The sequence below is a fragment of the Lonchura striata genome, chromosome 3 (assembly GCF_046129695.1).
Source record: "Lonchura striata isolate bLonStr1 chromosome 3, bLonStr1.mat, whole genome shotgun sequence".
Lineage (NCBI taxonomy): Eukaryota > Metazoa > Chordata > Aves > Passeriformes > Estrildidae > Lonchura > Lonchura striata.
Genome location: NC_134605.1, coordinates 104,081,047 through 104,097,276, shown reverse-complemented (window position 1 = coordinate 104,097,276; position 16,230 = coordinate 104,081,047). Strand labels below are relative to the sequence as shown.

The 16,230-nt window shown below is 41.8% G+C and overlaps 1 protein-coding gene across 1 annotated transcript; it reads left to right on the top strand.

The window, feature by feature from the left end:
* Positions 1 to 577: 577 nt before the first annotated feature.
* On the top strand, positions 578 to 14,718 carry MATN3 (matrilin 3). Its single transcript, XM_077781810.1, has 7 exons — positions 578 to 701; positions 2,604 to 3,173; positions 5,698 to 5,820; positions 6,242 to 6,364; positions 6,896 to 7,018; positions 12,334 to 12,438; positions 14,214 to 14,718. Exons 1-7 carry the CDS (start codon positions 578 to 580, stop codon positions 14,267 to 14,269), a joined length of 1,224 nt encoding a protein of 407 aa, XP_077637936.1. The 3' UTR covers positions 14,270 to 14,718.
* Positions 14,719 to 16,230: the final 1,512 nt, after the last annotated feature.

Genomic DNA, 16,230 nt, shown 5'->3' with positions numbered 1-16,230 from the left:
TTCTTGTTCTATTGCTGGAGGTGATGGGAGAGAAGATGATCCTGCAGTTCAACCGGGTACAGATTTGGCAAAAGCATCTTCTAAAGCCCTGCGCTGGAGATCAGGGTGCCTTTGTGTGCCCTAAGCCGTGCTTTCCCAAAGCTCACTGCAGCTTCCTGCAGGAATTGGCCAAAATGCCCTTGGCCAAATTTGGCAACAGAGCAGGCAGTTCTTGTGCCTCGGTGATCACACTGGGAGCTTTCTGCCGTTCTTTTCAACTACTGTCCCGGAGGCGGAAAGGCAAAATAAGCCTGGACCGAACACTTACGGAGAAGGAAGAACGGTGTCTCAGCTCCCCCTGCGCCCAGGTTCGAGCCCTGCCCCGGCCCTGCCGCACGTTCCCAACGAGGAGCTCCAACCCTCGCCCCCTTCCCTCTCCCCAGGGCTGAGCGCCGGTCGGGGCGGCGGAGCCAGGGCCAGCGGCCCGCCCTGGGGAGGAGGCGGCGGGGCCGGCCGATGCCCCCTCGGTGTCCCGTCCCCTTCCCGCTCCCGGCAGCTTTAAATGCGGCGCGGCGGGCGCGGGGCCGGCGGCAGCACCATGGGGCGGGCGCTCGGCATCCTGGGCTGCTGCCTGGCGCTGGCGCTGCTGCCGCTGCCCGCGGCCCCGCGCGGCGCCGCGCTCCGCCCGCGCCGGCAGCCGCGCCCCGGCGGCCGCTCCGCAGGTACCGCAGCGCGCCCGCGGCCGCCCCGCGCCGCTGCCCCGCGGCCGCTCCGCGCCCCCGCGCCGCTGCCCCGCGGCCGCTCCGCGCCCCCTCGCTGCTGCCCCGCTCCGCGCCCCCGCGCCGCTGCCCCGCGGCCGCTCCGCGCCCCCTCGCTGCTGCCCCGCTCCGCGCCCCCGCGCCGCTGCCCCGCGGCCGCTCCGCGCCCCCTCGCTGCTGCCCCGCTCCGCGCCCCCGCGCCGCTGCCCCGCGGCCGCTCCGCGCCCCCTCGCTGCTGCCCCGCTCCGCGCCCCCGCGCCGCTGCCCCGCTCCGCGCCCCCTCGCCGCTGCCCCGCGGCCGCTCCGCGCCCCCTCGCCGCTGCCCCGCGGCCGCTCCGCGCCTCTAAACCCTGCGTAGCTCTTCCCTACCTGTGCTCATTGCTCGAAACATCTTTATTTCTGCCTACAAGCACTGCACTTCATCTTTTTTTATTTCTTTTCTTTATTTTATTTTTTTTTTTTTGGACAAACCGTGCTTGTCTTTTTTTCTTTATTTTTTTCTTGTCTTAAGGTAGGCATGCATGCACTAACATGCTTTAATGTTTTTTCAGCTTTCCAAAGGCAAAACTGAATTACAGGATTAATATGGAATTATATAGAATCCACCTGGGTGGGATCCTAGATTTGTCTGGTCTACTGCTCCATCCAAAGGCAAAATCAATTATGCTGCTGTGCTTCCTGAGAGAATTTGTGCAATTTCATTTTTTTCCCCTGTTTTCACTTGAATCAGAGAAAAAAATGTTTCTAATGACTTGTAAAAAACTAAAAAAATGCTGTTTTCACCTCTACTTTTAAGATACTTGTGAAGATTTTTTAAATTTAAGATGGAATGGAATAATAAAAGTAAACTTGATAGTAGCCAGGAGAGGTGTGTCAGGTTAGCCCTCGATGTGTGAATTCAAACTGGACACCTCATATTTTGCTATTTAATGCACTGGTGAGCCAGGATGTTTCTTTTATAGAAATACTCTTGTTTTGGGTTGTCCATTTTTCAGCTGCAAATTCAACCTTGATGGCATAAATTAAGTACATGGCACAGTCTGTGTCAGGATGTGGTATCAGGACAAGGAGGGGGCATTTCAGTTGCCTGCTGTCACTGTCTTGATTGGTTTTTGTCTTCCTAGACATGATGCTTGTCTCGATCTAAGCTATGGCTTTTCTACTTCTGTCTAGATTTATATAGAAGTGAGGAATTTTGTAAATGTGTGTGTGAATGCTCATTTTTACATGTAAAATTCCTTCATGAGTAATTTCATTTTTCTCTCTGATCTACAAGCCTTAAAATGACAACAATTTCCAAAGAAGCCTTTTTACAACGTCATTTTTTCTTTTTCCTTTTTTGCCTTTATTTGTTCTTGTTCTGTATTTTGGATTATGATTTACAAAAAAGAAATAATTCCTTATTAGCAGTTTATATTGTTACTATCCTAAAAAATATTACTATCTGTTCCCTATGTGATCTACTCAGATGTTTGCCATTTTATTTCTTTATCTTATAAAAGCTGGAATTCAAACTTCTTGAAAATAAATAGTAAATACATTTATATATAACTTTTCCATCTTTTTGTTGGCTGGTTACATGAAAACCACAACCCTTTGTTTCAAGGACAGTTAGACATTTTGAGGGCTCAAATATGCACCTATCTATTAATGTTTAGAAAAAATAAGTTATTACTTACTCGTCAAAATTAATATTTTTGACTCTCTAATATGCTGCTCACTATAATTTGAAGCCTCTTCATAAAGAATCAACCAACATTATCTGGCAGGAGTAGCTTGCTGTGACAGCACTCACTGCCCGTGGGTGAGTGAGAGCTCCTGTGCTGTGTAGGAGATGACTGAAGCATTTTGCTTCCTTCTTGGCAGACACTGCCTGTAAGAACCGGCCTCTAGACCTCGTCTTCATCGTAGACAGCTCCCGCAGCGTCCGACCTGAAGAGTTTGAGAAAGTGAAAATCTTCCTGTCAGAAATGATCGATACCCTGGATGTCGGTGAAAGAACGACGCGCGTGGCGGTCATGAACTACGCCAGCGCTGTCAAGGTGGAGTTTCCCCTCCGGACCTACTTTGACAAAGCCTCTATGAAGGAGGCTGTGTCCCGCATTGAGCCCTTGTCTGCTGGCACCATGACCGGCCTTGCCATCCAAACTGCTGTGGAAGAAGTCTTCACCGAGGAAATGGGCACCCGGCCGGCAGCCTTCAACATCCCCAGGGTGGTCATTGTTGTGACGGATGGACGGCCACAGGACCAGGTTCAAGATGTGGCGGCGAGTGCCCGGACAGCTGGCATCGAGATCTACGCGGTCGGGGTGGGCCGGGCAGACATGCAGTCCCTGAGGATCATGGCCAGTGAGCCCCTGGATGAACATGTCTTCTATGTGGAGACGTATGGTGTGATCGAAAAGCTGACCTCCAGATTCAGGGAGACTTTCTGTGGTAAGGGGATCAGTCCAAGAGAGCAGTGTAACTTGGCTCCTTTTGACTTCTGCGGTTCTACTCCTTAAGAAAGAAGTTTTTCAGAAGTGTTATGTATCACATCTAAATATTTCCTTTACCATCCAGACAAGCCAACCCTCTTTTTCAGTACAGGCCAAGCAATAGCCTTTCATTTTGAATAGTGACCTTAGTGTAGGTAACAGACCTGACTCGAGTGGACCTCCTTGTGCAGTTGGTCAGATTTAGAGAGAAAGAGAAATCACAGCAATCTAGACAAGGTTTGACCTCATATATTTATTGCATTACTGCACACCAGAGCTGTGCAGGCTGCTCATTTTTTTTCCCATCTCACTGGGAAGTAAGGAGGGTGGGCGTGTAGAGCTGAAGGGATTCCCTATAGGTTCAGAATAGAATAATCAGCATGGCAGGTAAACCACTTCAGTGTCTTGAGTAATCTGGTGCAGGATAAAGTGCCCAAATGCAGCTGCAGGTCATCTCAGGACAGGCTTTCACTCCTTAGGCACTGCTGGGCTTTTCCAGTGTGCCAGGCTCACATTTCCCTCTGTTTCTCTGTAACTTGATTTAGAGAAGAACTGTGGGATGTGATTAATTAGCTTTGTTTTTTCAGGGCTGTTATTATAAAAATGCTGTATGTATTTGGTTTAGGCTAGAACTCCACTAACAATGCCAGGCCAGAGTGGGCTGTTACTGTCATTTACAGGGAAAAAAGGTAATCTGGAGTATTTAGAACTGTCTATAGATAACTGTGACACAACCCTACTCACAAAAATCAAATGACAACTTTCTGACAATAAAAAATCTTGTGCAAAGTAGATTTTTCTAGTAAATTTCTAAGAAATTTACTTTAAAATAAATCTCCAGCAAATAATAGGTAAAATAGGTACAAATGACATTGTAAAAGAATTAAAATAACAGCCACTTCTTTGGGAAGTTCGTTGGCAGTGTGTTACTTTGTTTTTTCAGAGCCTTACTAAAAATTACCACCACACCTTTTGAGTATGTTTAGAGTGAATAAATGTCTTTCTCTAGGTATGAATTAAATGTGTCAGACCATCTGCAGACAGGACACTTTGTCAATAATTAGCATAGGAAATGCCTTGAGGTTTGGCTTGACACCACGTTGTGCTGCTGGTGTGACCTGATCCTCACAAGTGCCCACCTGGCTGGACAGGTACGTGTGCTGTGAACACAGCACTCATGTCCACCTATGTTCTCACCAAAGCAAGTCTTTTCATAGCAGCAAAGAAAAATCTCTTGTTCTTGAGAATAAACTGTTTATTGTGCTGAAGAAATTATGCCCCTGCAAGGCTCTTGGGTAAATCAGAGAGCTCACACATGCACACTTCCAGTGGAACTCGAGGTGCCTGCGTGCAGTTTGCCAGAATCTGGGATTCATGAAAAAAACAGGGTGTAGGAAACAGTCTTTAAAAAGACTCCTATAAACCAAATTGATCTAAGAGGGCCTTGTAAGACAGTATAGTAAACTGGGTCCTTTTCCAGCTCCAGAGTGCTTTTTGGTCAGAAATCTGGACTCACCAGTGGCAATTTTTCCACTTTGACTGAGGCAATTAATTTATTTGCAGGGTGAACTGAGAACAGGAAAACTAATGTTCAGGGGGAAAACAGTTGGCTAAGATCAAGTTCTTGATGCATTGAAAGTGTTATTCAGCATGAGGCCATCCCAGAGATGGAAAAGTCTTAGCCTTGAATTGCTGTCCAAATCAGTGAATGTTTGACTTTCCTACCACAAAAATCTGACCATTTGAGTCTGAGCTTCTCACTTATGCTTGAAAAGACCACCCAGAGATTTTGTGCATGTAAAACATAAAGACAAGACAACTCTATCAGCCTTTTTAGCAGACTTTTAAATCTTCCTTATTTTAGAAAATGGGAAAATTTTGTTGCCACAAAATTGCCTTGTTTTCAGAAATACATGAGGTTTAAGTACTCTTGCTTCTGATTTTTTATCTCACCAGTATTGTTTTGGAGATTGATTTTACCAGTACTCCATACCCACAAGAATACTAATTAGTAACTACTAATATAAGTAAAAATCTCAGGTAAAACCAGACCTGTCTTCCCATCTTCCCATTTCTCTCTCTAATCCATCCTCCCTCCCTCCCTCCCTTCCATACTGTGTCCTTACCATAAAGGGACTGGATACAAAGAGCCAAAAGGTCCTTTTCATGGCTGAGTTCTCCTTTCCAGTGAAATGTTACAGAATGCTTAAAATCTCTCCTTGTTGAATCATCTCATTTTCAATTCATCTTTTCTCCTGCCACCTCAGGTAATGAGTTATTTCCATGCCATTTATGACCTCTCTCTCCTGGCTATGAAGTACTGCAAAGGAGGTCTGTAACTTGTTGTGACAGCAACACAGCACTGCCATTTACTACCACTAATGCAGCAAACAGTGCAAGATGTACTTCTGTAAGCATGAATGAGCAATGCCCCTTCCTTCCCTCTGGGGTGACTGCAGTACCTCTCTGTCGATGCCTTGTAGCTGTGAACGTGTGTGCCCTGGGGACCCACGGCTGCCAGCAGGTCTGTGTGAGTAATGGGGCATCCCACCTCTGTGACTGCTATGAAGGATACACCCTGAATCCAGACAAGAGAACCTGCTCAGGTATTATTCCTTTGGATAATGAGTTCAACTAGAGAGAGAAAAAAAAGAAATAACACTGTTCTTGGATTTGAGATGCTACTTGTGTGCTTCTGTTGAAACAACAAACTGTATTTTTTTCAGTAAGAATTCTAGAAATTAATAATAAATAAAACTCAGGTGCAAGTAATGGTGAGATGTAGTTTGATTATTTCACCGTCCTTTTTATTGTGGCTACAGGTCCATTCATTAGGGCCACATGCCAAAACAAAGTCTTCAAATATATTACAGATATTTTCTCCTACCACTTGTTCTAATTCCTTCAATTACTACTGCCATTTCTGAGCTGATTCCAAATCAAAATATATTTAAAAATGGGAATGTGCACTCCATTCCAAATTGCCTGTTACTGACAATGAGTTGTTTCTCTAACATGCCTGACAAGCTGTGGACATGTGTGCACCTGGGAGGCATGAGTGTGGCCAGATCTGTGTGAGTAACAATGGATCCTATGTCTGTGACTGCTATGAAGGCTACACCTTGAATCCAGACAAGAAAACTTGCTCAGGTAAGAATTAAAGGCTACTTGAATATATGAAACTCATGGATATATGGATATGTTTTCTGTGAGTTACCCTAAAATGAGAACTCACCTGTAGTCTTTTCCTTGTTTCCAATAACAGTAACATTGCATTTTGGTTTAAATTTGTTAATTAGAAAATGCAGTTTGGCACTTATCTACCATTTAATGATCTTTACAGAATTCCATAAACATTGTTTAGCTGCTTAGTCTGACACAGGGCAGGTTATTGCTCATCTCATGTGGGTTTTTAGATTCATCCTTACTGGGGATGTGTGGGACTGTTGGAATTGCTGATGAAAGACAGAACTGCATGAGATGTGGTGTAGTAATGTCTTGCAGTATCTGCCTCCTCCATTAAATAATTAATAACTGAATTCAATTGTCTGCAGCATAATATAATAATGTAGTAGGATACTGGTTAAATTGTAATTAAATTGTAATTAAAAATGTTGAGCATTTAAAACAGTTTCTGGGAGGGATTAACAGATTTCTTTCCTAAACCATGGCTCCCCACAGCCCTGGACATGTGTGCACCCGGGAGGCATGACTGTGCCCAAGTCTGTCTGAGTAATGATGGATCCTACAGCTGTGGCTGCTATGAAGGATACACTCTGAATCCAGACAAGAAGACTTGCTCAGGTAAGATCTGATTAAGAAAAAATTTTTCTGCTAAATTATCTAGAGTTGCTGTACAACTCCTGAAAACTCAGGACAACTTTGTTTTTCCATATGTACAGTAGAAATTTGAGATCCTTGGCTCTTCTGCTGTTGTGTGAAGCTTGTATTTGATTAAGATTAAAATGCCATTTGGCATTTCCTTGAGGACTTCACAGTATTTTCACACCCATGGAGCATGAATTGCCATATCCAATATGTGATGTGGATCACATCTGTTCGAAAACTCTTCAGTAAAGCAGCACAAGGGAATGAGATGAGGGAGAGCATGGGCTTTGCTGAATGAGAGATTGCAGTCTGTATCACCATGAGTGTGATTGCTCTTTCTGGTGGATATGTTTGGACCTTAAAAAATATTCCAGCCTTAGAGGTCTAGAGGATGGAGGGAAATGTTCCTTCTCAGTTCTGGTCTCTTATGCAGAACAAGAGCATAGATGTAGCTGGTACTCAGGGATGTACATATAAGTATATATTACCTATAAATTATTATCTATTCTATATTATCTTAGTTTGATTAGTGTTTAATCTCCACTCTGAATTTCTTTGGATATCTCATTGGTGATTTATTTAGGGAAAATAGGGGTTTTTTTTCCCCACTTCCACTATAATCCCTTTCCTTACTATATTTTGTGTGACAAACTTCCAGTTCCAGGAAGATCTTGGGCAAATCTCTCAAGGTAAGTCACAGGTCTCACATCTTAAACAGGTGAAGCCAGAGGGCCTCAATATTTCTTCCTGCCTAGGTTAGGAGCTGATTTTGTAAATATGGTGCTTAGCATTAGCTCTTAGCTGGCATTACAGAGAGGCAATAAATATGGGAGGGAATGTAAACTCTGCTAGGCCTCCCCTTTGGGAGTTTAATCACAAACATCATTTCATAGCAACGATTCTCCTTCTGCTTACTCAAACTTTAAATTATTTTCTTCACATTGCTTGCCTTTTTTTCCCTTTTGAATCTCATTTTGCAGCATCCTGCTAATGATTTCCCAACCATCCAGGTCTTTGTCACAACTATATCACAAAGATATGCAAAAAATGTTGCAAAAATAGTCTAGGTCTGGGAGAGGGTCTTTTTTCCCCTTTTCTTTTACCTTTTCCTTTTTTCTTCTTTTCCTTTGCTTCCTTTCCTTTCTCCTTTCTTTCTCTCTTCCTCGCTCCCTTTCTTTCTCCACCATTTATTTTTTCTTGTGCCTTACTGGGCCTTCTTACTGTAAAGATATCCAAATATAGGAACTTGTTCTCAGCTTGCCCTTTCAGAATTGATGTGTTAAATTTGGCAGAAAACAGCAGACTCACACATAAAGTGCCCACTTTGTAACTAGCAGTGGGTGTCACATCTTTTTTAGCAGCCACATATACTTTTCTGTTTATGCTCTTTTCACTCCATAAAACAGTGTCTTCTCCAACTCAATTAGAGCTGAAATAATGCCAAATAGTCTCTTAAAATCAAGATACTTGTTCTCTGAAACTCTGTTGGATAATTGCTTTGTGACTTCTTCACTTCCAGTTCCATTCCTTTTGCCATCTGTTACAGCTGCAGAAAAGTGTTGCCAGTATTCCAGAATTTCCTACTAATTCTGTGACGTTGATAGCCAGATAAAAACACACTCTGTGCTCCGTGCTCTGATTAACAGCACACTGACACGCAGTAAAAACAGTAAAAACGTCCTGGTTTGAATCCAGATGAGGATACATTTGCAAACGGGAATCACTGTGACTAGCTCTAAAGTTTGGATATGGATTGATATTCTCCCCTGCAATGCCTCCCTCAGCTGCTGATGTGTGTGTGCCTGGCAGGCACGAGTGCCAGCAGGTCTGTGTGCAGGGCCACCACTTCCACTCCTGTGCCTGCCACCCAAGCTACACCCTCACCCCTGCCAGGAAAACTGCTCAGGTGAGAGCAGGCTGCTGATCCCTTTCCAGCCTTGCCCTCCCCAGCTAAGTGCACGTATTGCAATAGCTCTTGTTAGCATGTGAATACATTTATATCTGCCTGAGGAGTTTTCACACCACTCGGGTGTTAAATTAACAGTTCTATGTCACTCTGCTTAGCTCATTTGAGCAAGTGTCAGAGACACAAAGAAATATGTAACAACGTTAGTAAATACTCACCATGCAGTCTTTGTCAGCTTATAAATAAGGCCTTCCCTAATTCATGTAATATTCAGCAAACCCAGAACTGACAAATTGTTGAGGAGAGAAGATCTGGGGTTAGTCACACACTTTACAGTACTGTGGAATGTCTGTACCATCATGCAAGAGAGTTTGAGGTGATGTCCTCCCCTCCAGGCTGAATTTCATCTTGCTGTTCCTTTCCTTAGCTTCTCAGTGACTTCATGTTACAGTAAAAATGTAACAATTTCAGAAGTATTTCTTTTGTTCCCAGTCTCCTTACCATAAAGTTACTGTGTACTGGAAACCTTTCCTAGTGTGCCTTTGGAGCTGATGTGGCATCTCACATCTGGTGGGGTTTTGCAGCTGGGTCAGAGGGAGCAAGGTCTTAGGTATCCCTCATATTAATTAATATATTAATCCCCAGTAAGACAATTGCTTCTCCAAGGTGAAATCAGTTACACATCTCAGCAGTTCCTGATAAGATTCATAGAAGACAGGATCCTGGCATGGAAAAGCATTGCCATTGGGGAGCATTAAAAAATGTTATCTTGGTTTTGGATAACTGCTTCTCCAAAGCACATCCTGTGTGAACTGGTGTGTGTGCACCAGGAACCTATGACTGGCAGCAGGTCTCTGTGAGTGGATCATAGACCTGTGACTGCTATGAAGGCTTTATCTTAAATTCAGATGACAAAACATGCTCAAGTAATAACTTAATGTTCAGGTATTTTACTGAATATGTGTATTTATTTATTGAAGCACTTCTTTTTAATGTATTAAACATTTTTAATCTGTTTGAGAAATGGTCTATCAACTCACAAGCTCTCAGAAAGTATAATTCCTTTTCATTCTTTTATGCATTTTTTTCCATAATATTTTGAACTAGTTTCGTCCTTCTGCTTTAGTTCTAGCAGTTACTGTATTTAAAACTAGTTGAAGTTTAATGTTGCTGCTTCCCTATCATCACACCTTGAAGGACTGACTGCATTTGAAAACACAGTCTGTCATGATCTTCATTCCTGAAATGGGAATAATTGAAGGTATTGGCAAGGCAGGGTTCTGGGGCACCTGCCTCTGGGATGTGAGTCTCCATTGCCTACAAGCATTTGGAGAATGGCTGGGGGATCCCCAGGGGAACAATACTCAGGTTAGAATTACTGCAGTGCTAAACCTTGCATTCTTGGCATCTCCTCTAAGCTGAGTGGGGCAAGAATGAACTCACCCATTTTCAGATGGGCAATACTGGGATCAAATGTTGGCAGAACCTCTCCACTGTTTGATGTAGAATCCAAAGTTAAGTTGGGTAGGAAGGGACCTCAAGAGCTACCAAGCTGTACCCCTGGTTCAGAGTGGAAAAAACCTGCTATCACACCAAGTGGCTGAAAATGCTGTTTAAGAGCACAGTTATAACATAGGTGGATATAGACAAACACCATCTGCAAAAATAGATGTTGGTCTGGACTTGACCACATAGGCAGTGTAAAAACACAGCTTTAGCATGTTTTGTGTGACTTGTTTGGTATCCCAGTGGCAGCAGGAATGCCCCAAATTTTGAATATCAAATACTGGAAGAATCTCAATTTCACAGTAGGACTGTAGAAGAATTCAAAATACCCTTGGACAATTTCCAGAGCTGGCTGGAAAAATAATTTTGTTAAAACAGACAAAATTCAAGGAGGATCTGTATCTGTCATTGGAGGATTTAAATGGAGACATAAAGGTTAACTGGCAGTTGGTTGGAAACCAACCATGTTGGTGTGATATTCCAAACTGGCCTTCCTCCAGCTGACTCTTGAACAGCTCTTCTTTGTACATTGACCATAAAGCCAGTGGAATGTTCCAAAGAGGGGAGCTGAACAAATACAGGCTCAGTGGAATCAAGGAGACACCAATTTCAACATTGGCTTTAAGACAAATTAGTTTCTGCACTGCCAAATCTGCAACCTCACAGATTTTGCAGTTTTGTTGCAAAACGGGAGTAATAATGGCATGACTGCTAAACTCACACACATTGTTTGACATTTATCAGCTATTTATATATCTAGAGAAAACAAAATTTATTTATGTGCTATTGCTGCCTTTGCAAGTAATGTAAAAAACCCATTTATTAAGAGATAGCTCTTATACACAGGTAATACCTCTTGATAACTTATTGAAAACTTACTTATAGGCTCTCTTTATTATTCCAGTTTCAGATGTGGATGGTGAACTCACTACAGTACCTGTGCTGCAGTAGCTGTTGATACATTTGTTCTCAGCCTTCATAAAAATGGTTCAGTCTTAACTTATTTACCTTATGGAGTAGGTGAGGTTAAATTGCCTTTCATGCAGCTAAGAACTCACAGCCATCTACTGATGCTTGACATTATTATACTGCAGTGAAATTGTCATCATTGTTGGGGTTTTTTCTGTGAATTATGGAGAAGGAATTCTTGAGGACAGCTGAAGCTGGTCCCCTGTAAGTTTGGAAGACTGAGTTCAAGACTTAGGAACCAATTAAATGGAAGCACTGTGGAGTATAGCAATGATTACTTTCTCTTTCTGAAGAGACTGGTAGCTCTTCTGTCATACTAACTGGCTCCTTCAGTTAGATTGCTGTGACTTTCTGCTAGATTTTAAATTCACTTGGGTCTATTTGAATGACATAATGCCCTCCATCTATATTCATGTGGCATTTGAATAGATTTGTGTCCCTCCTCTTGAATAAAGAAAGACACTCCCTGTGCATGCATATCGCAAATGTTAGAAACCAAGAGTACTTGTGGGATGACACAATTAAAGTTGAAGGGGAGGAGGCTGGTTGGTCTCTGCAGTCAGGCCTGTTTGTTTGTTTGTTTGGTTGGTTTGGTTTTTTGTCCTCCTCAGTAATGGTCTAATTTAAAGAGTGTAGAGGATCTAGGCAGGCAGGTGAGGAACATCCTGCTCTGCTTCCTTCTTGGTTCGAATTGAACTCTCTCTTCTCTGTTCTGGACTATCACACTCAGGTCTCTGCCTACGCACCAGCCCCTGTTCACTGCTGCCACTCCTTCCCAACTGCCCTGGCTTGCAGTGCTTGTGTAGTCTCACATCATGGGTTTGACTCCTTTCACAGGATCAAGCATTTTCTTGGGATTTAAATGTTCAATAATTGTAGTAAATATACTAAATGCTGTTTTCTCTCTTAGGAACCATAATGAGCAGTCTTGTAACTGAAGAGTCCTGTAAGTGTGAAGCCATAGCTGCCCTCCAGGACTCAGTGACCTCACACCTTGAAGCTCTGTCCACAAAATATATCCTTTTTCTTACATGATCGCCTGCATTCAGCACTTTCCTGGTATTTTAGAGGTGGCTGTTTTGTTATGAGCCAGGGAAGAAATATCCCTCAAAATAGAAAGTATTTTCAGGCTAATTTTAGAAATACTATGGGAAAAACAGGTTGTTGCAAACACCACTATGTTTTCACATTCCATTGAAGAGCAACACAATACAGATAAAATAAATGCATATGCCCACATTCCCTAGATTGTATCTGCCATGTTGAACATCAAACACTGTTCATCAAACTCATAATTCTTCTAGCTGGCTTTTACTGTTACATCAGACACTCAGTTTTGAGCCCTCCTATTATGTCCCAAAACTTTAGGGACAACTTCACTGGCAGTGTGACAACAGTCCCATCAGCTGTGGTATTCCTCTGCATCCGACCTCCGTAGGCAGGCACTGTGCCAAGTGATTTTCAAGCACCTTCTTTTCTCTGAAAATGTGTGAGCCTCTCCGGGCATGCAGGGGCGGGAGAGGGCTGGAGGCAGGGTGCTGAGGCTGGAGGCTCTGGGCAGCCTTGTGCCCGCAGAGCCCCGAGGTGCCGGCTGGCGGTGGGATCTGCCGGCTGCCTTCGCTGCAGAGCCGCGTCTGCAGCCGGGAAGAGACATTCCACAAACATGTGGGAGAGATAAAAACCCCAAGCAATAAACAAAGAGAAAGCGGTGATCTCTGTTGTACCACAGCAAGCCTGAACGCTGAAATAAATGCCCTCAGATGACGTGGCAGGAACTAATAACTGGAGGTTGGACAAGCTGTGGTGCATCACAAGCCATAATTTTTAGAAGTGAGAGTGGTTGATCACTGCCAAAATTTACCAAGGAAGGTCACAGATTTTCTTTGCTGAAAACTTTTGAAACGGAATGCTTTTTTCTGTCAAAGGTGCTCTTATTCAAATAGAAATTGATTTAAAGGAGCATTATATCTGTGGTTATCATCCCAATCTCTTAGGCTTCAAAATCAAGGAAGAGTGGACTATTTAAGACTAAAAAAAGGAGAGCAAAATAGTGAGTTTTATACATCATTTAGATAGATACAAGAATTTTTCAGTTTGCCAAAGTTTCTGAAAGTCAAGTAAAGACTTCTGCCAAGGGTACAAAATTTTCCCAGTTTTTGAATAAATTCAAAGTTATTTTCATGAGATCTAATTGCACATTCCTCTTCATGCAGTGCACTTGGTGTTCAGTTTATCTGCCTGGGAAAAGCAAGCGTAAAAACCTCAGATTTTCCTGGATTATAATGTATAATTCTAGGGAATCTATTCAGTTAAAACTGAACACCAAAATATTTAAACCTGTAATGTCATCTCAGTACTAGCACATCCTTCAGAGTTCAATATTTCTGCCCCAAGAGCTCATGTTAAGCAACAAAATGTTGTAGGTTTAAGTTAGGAATAGACTTTACTACAAAGAACTGAGGCTTTCTTTCAAAGTCATTCTTTGATTTGCCATTTCTATCCCTAGCATCCTTTCAGGACAACCTGGAAGACAGCAGAGGCCATCACCTTCTACTCCTCATCCCTGGGTATCACCTCATCCAACTCTTTCCATGAGATTAGGGTTGTTGAGATTATTTGGGAAGATGCCAGATCTTGACAGAAGTCTAATACGTTTAGAAATCTCTGTTTCAAGTATGTATCGACTTTATCTAGAAACCAGACTGTTTTTTGAAAATGAAGCAATGAGAAAGAGTGTAAATAAAACAAACCTTATAGCCATCTATTTTATTGCCCTTAACAACTGACCACTAGATGAAGTGTCTGAGAAGCTGCAGACATATCAAGACAGACAGGAGATTGTCTGAGCTATCATTTTGCTTTATTTTAAAATAATTTTTCAGAATCAAGCCTTTTTATTGTTTTCAGGAAGCTTTATTTCATTGCACAGCTTACAAAACAGCAGTGGTTTATTATTATCAACAAATGTCAAGAAGACTTCAGGAAGACAAGATCCTTGAAAATACAGTGACCCTAAAGATCTTCATGTACAGTCACTTTATAGCTATGAAGTTACTCATACCTGCTGTGCTTCAGTTTCTACAGCAGATACTGCTTTTCTGTAGTAACTGCATATTTTGTTCTCTTACTTCAAAGTAAATACAGAAAAACTTGAATGGATACTGTATATCACATTATATAAAACTTTCAAATGGCAAGGCAGAATGAAAAAATGTGCCTATGTCTTCTTTCAATTAAGTGGAAAAGTTGGGATCTTGTAACTTATTTTAATAAAATACAATATGATATGCACAAAGATGTTGGAAGTTATTTTGTATTCAGCCTAAAGGACATGTGTTATGAAATAAAGGGTTTAAAAAACCCAAGGAAACAAAACTTCAAGGATAAAAGGCATAAATGGAAGAAATAAACAGAAAACTGATCCAAGTCACATTTGGAAAAATAAGTATTTGACTTTAAAAACTAGATGTCACTGTAAATATAGATAAAAGATTGAACAGTAATTTCAAGTATTAATAATATTAAAAATGTAAAAGAATGAAAGACATCCACCAATTTACTATTTCTATCCTGCAAGATTTACTTATGTTCTTAGTCATTCCTACTGTCATTACAGACTTTACTGACACTTGTGTCAATTGGGCTTTTAAGATAAAACACACAAGCTAAAAATAAAAAAAAAGTAGTCATTAAAGGAATCCAATCATTTTATACACTTGGAATTTATAATCATCCAAATACTTTAGAAGTTATTTTTAAATTAGAAGTCAAAATGATGGGGTTTTTAAACAAAAAAAAATCCCATATATTTTGTAGACCTTTGCAATATCATTACACAAAATATTATTTCTGGTAACTGGTTTGCCAAGGAACAACATCTGTTCTTGTTTCACACTCTGCACACACCACATTCAAGCACGTTCAGTTATGTTCACTTCACTGCACATGGGAGTGTGACTTCAGGTATGCCTACACAGCATTGTTAAGCTGGAATGTAACACAGAACAGCACAAATGAACATAGGACACAGCTTCAGCTGTAAGGGCTAAAAATGAGACTATAAACCCTCCAAGAACACTGGATTTGGCTGTGCTTGGTATTTTGTGATGTGTCCCTGATACTAATTTGCTGCAGTGCAATTAAAGTTATCATGGGATGTCCTGGCTATGCTACACTTGCTCCCTCAAAGTGCTGTGCATGCACAATTTTTTTGTTTCTCCAAGTCATGGAGTTTTATATCCAGCACTTTACTTTGCTTACTTTCATGTCCTCTGCTTAAGCATGAGTATTATACAGTCATTTATAGGGCCAGAAGTATGCCTTGGCCTCTGTAATTGGTAAGAATAAACAAATTGTAAATCTAATGCAAGACTTTACAAGTTCTTGGCAATTGGGAGGGGATGACATCAGTCCTATTTACACTAAGGCCAGCTGTCAGATGAGATGTAAAATTTTATAGGATAGTAGAATATTATCCTGGAGGCCAGATGTATCTTGCAAGCTATCAGCTAGGCAGGCTTTGATTCATGCACTAATATTCATAACTTCATTTTGTATTACAAATTATAATATTTATATTCAATTCCTCTGAGCAATTACCTGCCTCACTTTGTGAGTACCACATAAAATTCCAATATTATATAAGTGATTTGTTTAAAATAGGACATACTGTTGTTCAGAAAAATTTGATTTATTATGCAGTGTGCTACAAGCCAATAATTACACACTCAAAAGAGATTTGATTGTTTATTTCAGAGTTGTGCACCCAGGCCTGGGTGCTCAGTGGTGTTCCAAAAATCAAGTGCTT